The sequence below is a fragment of the Artemia franciscana genome, unplaced genomic scaffold (assembly GCF_032884065.1).
Source record: "Artemia franciscana unplaced genomic scaffold, ASM3288406v1 Scaffold_2111, whole genome shotgun sequence".
Taxonomy (NCBI): domain Eukaryota; kingdom Metazoa; phylum Arthropoda; class Branchiopoda; order Anostraca; family Artemiidae; genus Artemia; species Artemia franciscana.
The window spans coordinates 37,046-42,610 of record NW_027063122.1 but is presented as its reverse complement, the minus strand read 5'-3'; the positions used below and the strand labels follow the sequence as shown (position 1 = coordinate 42,610).

The window sequence follows — 5,565 nt, the reverse complement described above, 5'->3', positions numbered from 1 at the left end:
TCTAGTCCCATCTGATTTTTTAAAAAGTGATCAGACTTGCTCTGGGCCTCTCTTTTTTTAGTTTCTTCTGTTTTGATAAGCTATCCCAAATTCAGGAGTATTTTTTTAGCTTTCTTCGCCTTATTCTTCCCCTAAAGTCACATCTGGGTTTTTGTAATACTGTCACACTTCTCTTACCATCTTTTGACTTTCCCATTCCTTTCTTGACGTTTTTGGTCACCTCCAGGTCCTTTTGGCTATTCAAACTTTCCTAGTCCTTATATGACAGCTCCTAAAGCTTCCATGTTTGTTAATTCTTTTCGGGGAAATTCACATATTTTCAAATCTTTGTCCAAATGTTTTAAAAGCTGTTCATTTTTTCCAGATTCTGGCTTTTTTAATATTTGTCCCAAATTTTAAAAGATTTTCGTTTTTTTCTGCTTTCAATTGAACAGTTTTTAGAAGATTTTTTTTACTATTTTTAAATTTTTTCAAGTAAAACACAGATTTAAATCTATTGTCAAGGTTTTTTCGGCCAATTTAAATTTTCGTTCACTTGATTTCGTTTTTCTCTCATTTTGTCCCGAATTTTCACCATTTTAAATTTTTCCTCCCCGCGATTTTATCTTTTTCAAAATTTTATCCCAAAGCCAGCCAGTAAAGGAAGCTAGGTGGGGTTAAAAGAGAGTTGGTGTTTTTAATTCCTTTTCTCTTCAATGAAGGTATTTTGACTTTTGTAGTCTTTTTCTGATGTTCTTGGTATCCTCCATTCTCTTTGAAGAGAAAACTTTGACTTACAATGTGGACCCCGTTGTCATTTATATATCCCCCTGTGCCCCCGGCGTCCCCGTTGTAGTTATGTCCCTGTGTCTTGGTCGTCATTTATATTCCCTGTGTCCCGGTCGTCATTTGTAACCCGGTATCACAGTCTGTAATTTCTCTTTGAGTGTCCCGGTCGTCATTTATATTCCCTCTATCTCGGTGTCCCGGTCGTCATTTGTGTCCCGGTGTCCCGGTCTGTAATTTCTCTTTAAGTGTCCCGGTCGTCATTTATAATCCCTGTGTCCCGGTCGTCATTTGTGTCCCGGTGTCCCGGTCTGTAGTGTCATCTTATAATGACGTCATATACAAAGCCTCATATACTTATAATGACGTCAAATGCAAACCCAAAAACAAACAAACATACATATATACAACTTATTTTTATATATATAGATATATTTTCTTTCTTAGTTTTTTTCTTTTTTAGTTTTTTCTTTTCTTAGTTTTTATTATTTTTTAGCTTTTTTTTTAGTTTCTTCTATTAATTAAATTTTATTCTTCCATTTGTCGATGTTCATTCTAACATTGACACTTGGAAAAATCTTTACTTGCCAAGCATGCTAAAGCTCAACAATCTTTATATGTAAAACACTATGTCTCATTCATTTCTTTGTTAGTGGCTGGATTTATCAATTTAATATTAAAGTGATAGCCATCGGCTCCATCCAAAAAAATGATAGGATATTCTAGGGCATCGTAGCATCGATGAGTTTCAGCAATTCTTACCAACTGAGCGTTTCGCTGATGAAGAATAATATCTCGAGGTAAAAACTGATCACCGACCATAGCGATTGCCACTTTGTCGATTGTTGGAGCATTGTATCTACGCACATGCTGGCCAGGAGGCGCTTTGTCAGCGGAAACAACAATTTTATGTATATCAGTAGGCATCAAATCGATGGGTGTTTTGAAGAGCTGCACAAAATTATTATTTTTGGGGAAAAGATGTTGCAATTAGGAAACGATTGTCCTTTCAACGTCGGGAGAAATTTCGCAATGTGCATTCAATTCAGAAATTCTATCACTGATGAAGTACAATTGTAAAAATTTATGATTCTCACCTGAGAATGGTAGAAGGGACCCTGCTCTATGATAAATTTGCCCTTTTACTTTGAAATTAGGCATAAATTGATCTGGATTTTCAATTTTGGCACCAAACGACGTCATTTGGAAGCATGAGTTGTTGATTCTGATTTTTGATAAAAAACGCTTAGATTCTGACGTAGTTCCAGTAAGCAAAGTCTTCAATGGCTCTGGGGGTGCAGCCAGTTGAGGAAGTTTAACTTTTCCTGAGGTGCAACACATTCCCATTGTTTCATCATTAAATTTCAAGGCCTTGCAGTAGGGACAAATTTTAGACATAGTCCAGATTTGAACACATCTACTATAATCATCTACTCGGCTGTACCTGTATTCCATGCGATAATTTTCACGTTGCTCTTGTGATTCCTCGGCACGCTTTCTTTTGGCATTATCTCTTGAAGCCGCAAGCCTGTTTTCACGTTGCTCTTGTGATTCCTCAGCATGCCTTCTGTTTTCACTGTCTCTTTTAGTAGCAAGTCTGGTTTGCTCTGGTAGTTCCTCGACACGCCTTCCTTGACGGAAATTAAACATTCCTAATCTGGCATTATCTCTTGCAGCCGTAAGCCTGTTTTCACGTTGCTCTTGTTATTCCTCGGCAGGCTTTCTGTTCTTACTTTCTCTATTTTTTACCTTTTTTTAGTTTTTTTAGTTTTTTTAGTTTTTTAGCTTTTTTATTTTTTTTATTAGTTTTTAGTTTTTTTTGTAGTTTTTGCCTTTTTTTTAGTTTTTTTAGTTTTTTAGCTTTTTTATTAGTTTTTAGTTTTTTTTGTAGTTTTTGCCTTTTTTAGTTTTTTTAGTTTTTTAGCTTTTTTATTTTTTTTATTAGTTTTTAATTTTTTTTGTAGTTTTTGCCTTTTTTTAGTTTTTTCAGTTTTGACGTCACCTGATCCAGTTTTTTCAGGTGACGTCACCTGATCCATCCACAGATCCACAGACAACTTATTTTTATATATATATATATATATATATATATATATATATATATATGTATATATATATATATATATATATATATATATATATATATATATATATATATATATATATATATATATATATATATATATATATATATATATATATATATATATATATATGTGTGTGTGTGTGTGTCTGTGTGTGTGGGCTATAGCAAACAAAGACAAAAAGACAAACACAACACAAAGAGCCCACAAAGACAAAATATATCTGCCAAGCATCTAACCCCATTAAAATTTTATATCATCACTGTCAACTCTTTCAAGTTGCAATTCTGTAAAACCACTCATTTATACAAGGTTACTGCTTACCAGCACCAAGGACCAAGTGAATCTCGGTCTCCTGGTGTAATATACTGTCTCGAAAAGAATTCTGGGAATGTCTATTATCTTTATTGGTTATTGTTGGCCAGGTGGTTTTTACATTTTTTGTATTCACTGATCTTTGAGGTTATGTTCTGATACTATGATTTCGTTTTCCAAATTGATATTTGTGATCTATAGTGTATAGATCTATTTCCTGTGGGGATACACTGAGTCACAACTTTACAAAGAAAATCGTAATCTGTTAAATGTTTAACAAGAAATTAAATGAGTTTTCGATGAAGTTGATTAGGAACTGTGTGAGTGAGTAATGATGTTCATTTCATAGTAGCAGGATTAGTAGTAGTAGGAGTAGTAGTAGTATTAGTAGTAACATCCTTATAAGCATTATTCACAGTTTTGAATAATGTATTGAATAATGTTATGTAAATATCGTCAAAGACTTTCAAAGTGTCCCTACAGGCTCCATACAGTCGTCTCTTTTCTTCTCTTTGGTTAACTTCTTCCACATTCTCAAGTATTAGGTTTGCTAGATTATTATTGTATAATTCAGAAAGCAAATCACTCTGAATGAAGTCTTTACAACTATTGAGTAAAATTTTCACAACACATTTCGGAACTAAATCTTTTACTTGATTTGACACTATTTTCATATAGGAGTCAACGGCATTACGAATAGTCAAGATTTGACGTTTGTTCTTCATGGATTCTTTATCCATTCTCAGTGTCTTTAGAAGTAACACCAACTCTTGCAAAAGCAGCCTTCCATGCGTCATAACTATCCTGATCCTTAAACGTTACACAGAGCGTTTTGGAATCTTTATAGATGTTTCTGCCCCTCGATCGGTAAAGAGTGAAAGTGGGTTTTTCTGTCATTAATTCACCCTCAAGCTTTTTCAGCTTAATCCCTTCTAGGGGTATAGTATGCTTTTGTTCCTGGTGATCTCCATTGCCACTTGTATACCAGGACAGATCCTCGGTTGTCAAAATAGACAAATATACTTTATTTCTTCTTTTTATAAAATCCACAATGGAGAAACACATGGAGATATATCCATGTCGGATGATGTGTTTTTTTATTTTTGGCAGGTCCAGGGATGTACAGATGTCTTGTAACTTATCGACAATTGAAGTCAGTTCTTCCATAGCTTTATTATTTATTAATGAGATAATTCCACCTTCATTTATATATTGAAGCTTCTTCTAACTTTATTCAAAACATAACCTTAACGTTTTAAAAAAAAATTAATGCGTTTTTCATGTAATTGGTTTTCTCAAATTTCTCTAAGAATATGTATATAGTTCTGCGATTGTAAATTTTTTTTTAATTTTTGAAGAAAAAGAAATACACCTGGTTTTCCTTTTACGTCATTTCACTTCTTCATAAGAACTTCGATTAGTTACGCCCAAAGAGTGTATGCAGAGGTCGTCGATGAATGACAATCATGGTTCTGGCTGCAGACGCAACCTAGTAAAAAACGAACTTAACCCTATTTCAACCGAAAATTTAAAACGTGTATTTAAAAAAAAAGTGAGGAAGAATAGTCATTTGATACTAATTCCGGAACGTTAACTACTTTTTTTTGTATTAATCTTATTGGTACAAGTTAGTCAGTTACGAGCAGATTTATGGGAATATCAAAAATAGCCTGAACCTCCACAAAAACATTGTATGATCGAAAAGATATCTGGAGCAACAAGGAACATCTTTTTTCGCCTAGGAAGCAGAGATGACTCTCCTATTCTCATCTTTTTTGAAACACCGTTCAGAAATCCTTAAAAGATAATATCATTATGAAATGCAATTTTTGACAAAACTGCGTCTTAATATACGCAATGATATAAACACGTATCTTTTGACAAATGATGATATAAAACATGTATCTTTTCAAAAGTTGCTTCTCTGAGGTATCATGTCATGTTTGGGTGACTCCAATGCCTGATTCCCAGTGGCTCATTCTTTACTAGGCTCCAGCTAAGAAAAACCGAAGGCATTTCCCGTGAGTAAAACTGAATTTAAGACTGGATTGGAGCCAGATCAAGACTGTCCTATTTGGTTGCATCATATTATGAAAGGTTATGGCGTTAGAACTGGAAACCAATTTCGACGGTACATAGTCAAAATCAACTCAAATTTTCTGGCTCATGGAGTCTGTAGTCCTAGAAGCCTCATTCCCTGTGGTTCATTTTTACTTGGTTCCAGCCAAGAAAAAGCCAAAGGTGATGAGTGTGAAATATATTTGAGATATGATTGGGGTAAGACTAAAACTGCCCCATTTGATTGCATCACGTTATGACTCTTTGACTGGTGACTCTTTGAATATTAAATGTTCGCTGCTGCAACGAATCCAAGGAACAAAGATAACTAAGAAGTATTCTC

General features: G+C 34.1%; 1 protein-coding gene across 1 annotated transcript; it reads right to left on the bottom strand.

Moving 5' to 3' along the window:
- Positions 1 to 3,502: 3,502 nt before the first annotated feature.
- On the bottom strand, positions 3,503 to 3,889 carry LOC136042838 (dynamin-like). The gene has a single exon (XM_065727767.1). The coding sequence runs from the start codon at positions 3,887 to 3,889 to the stop codon at positions 3,503 to 3,505; it is 387 nt and encodes a 128-aa protein (XP_065583839.1).
- Between the last annotated feature and the right edge of the window lie 1,676 nt (positions 3,890 to 5,565).

Bases quoted from the DNA above. Each gene is read 5' to 3' on its own strand.
- LOC136042838 (XM_065727767.1), bottom strand. From the start codon at position 3,889: ATGAAGAACAAACGTCAAATCTTGACTATTCGTAATGCCGTTGACTCC.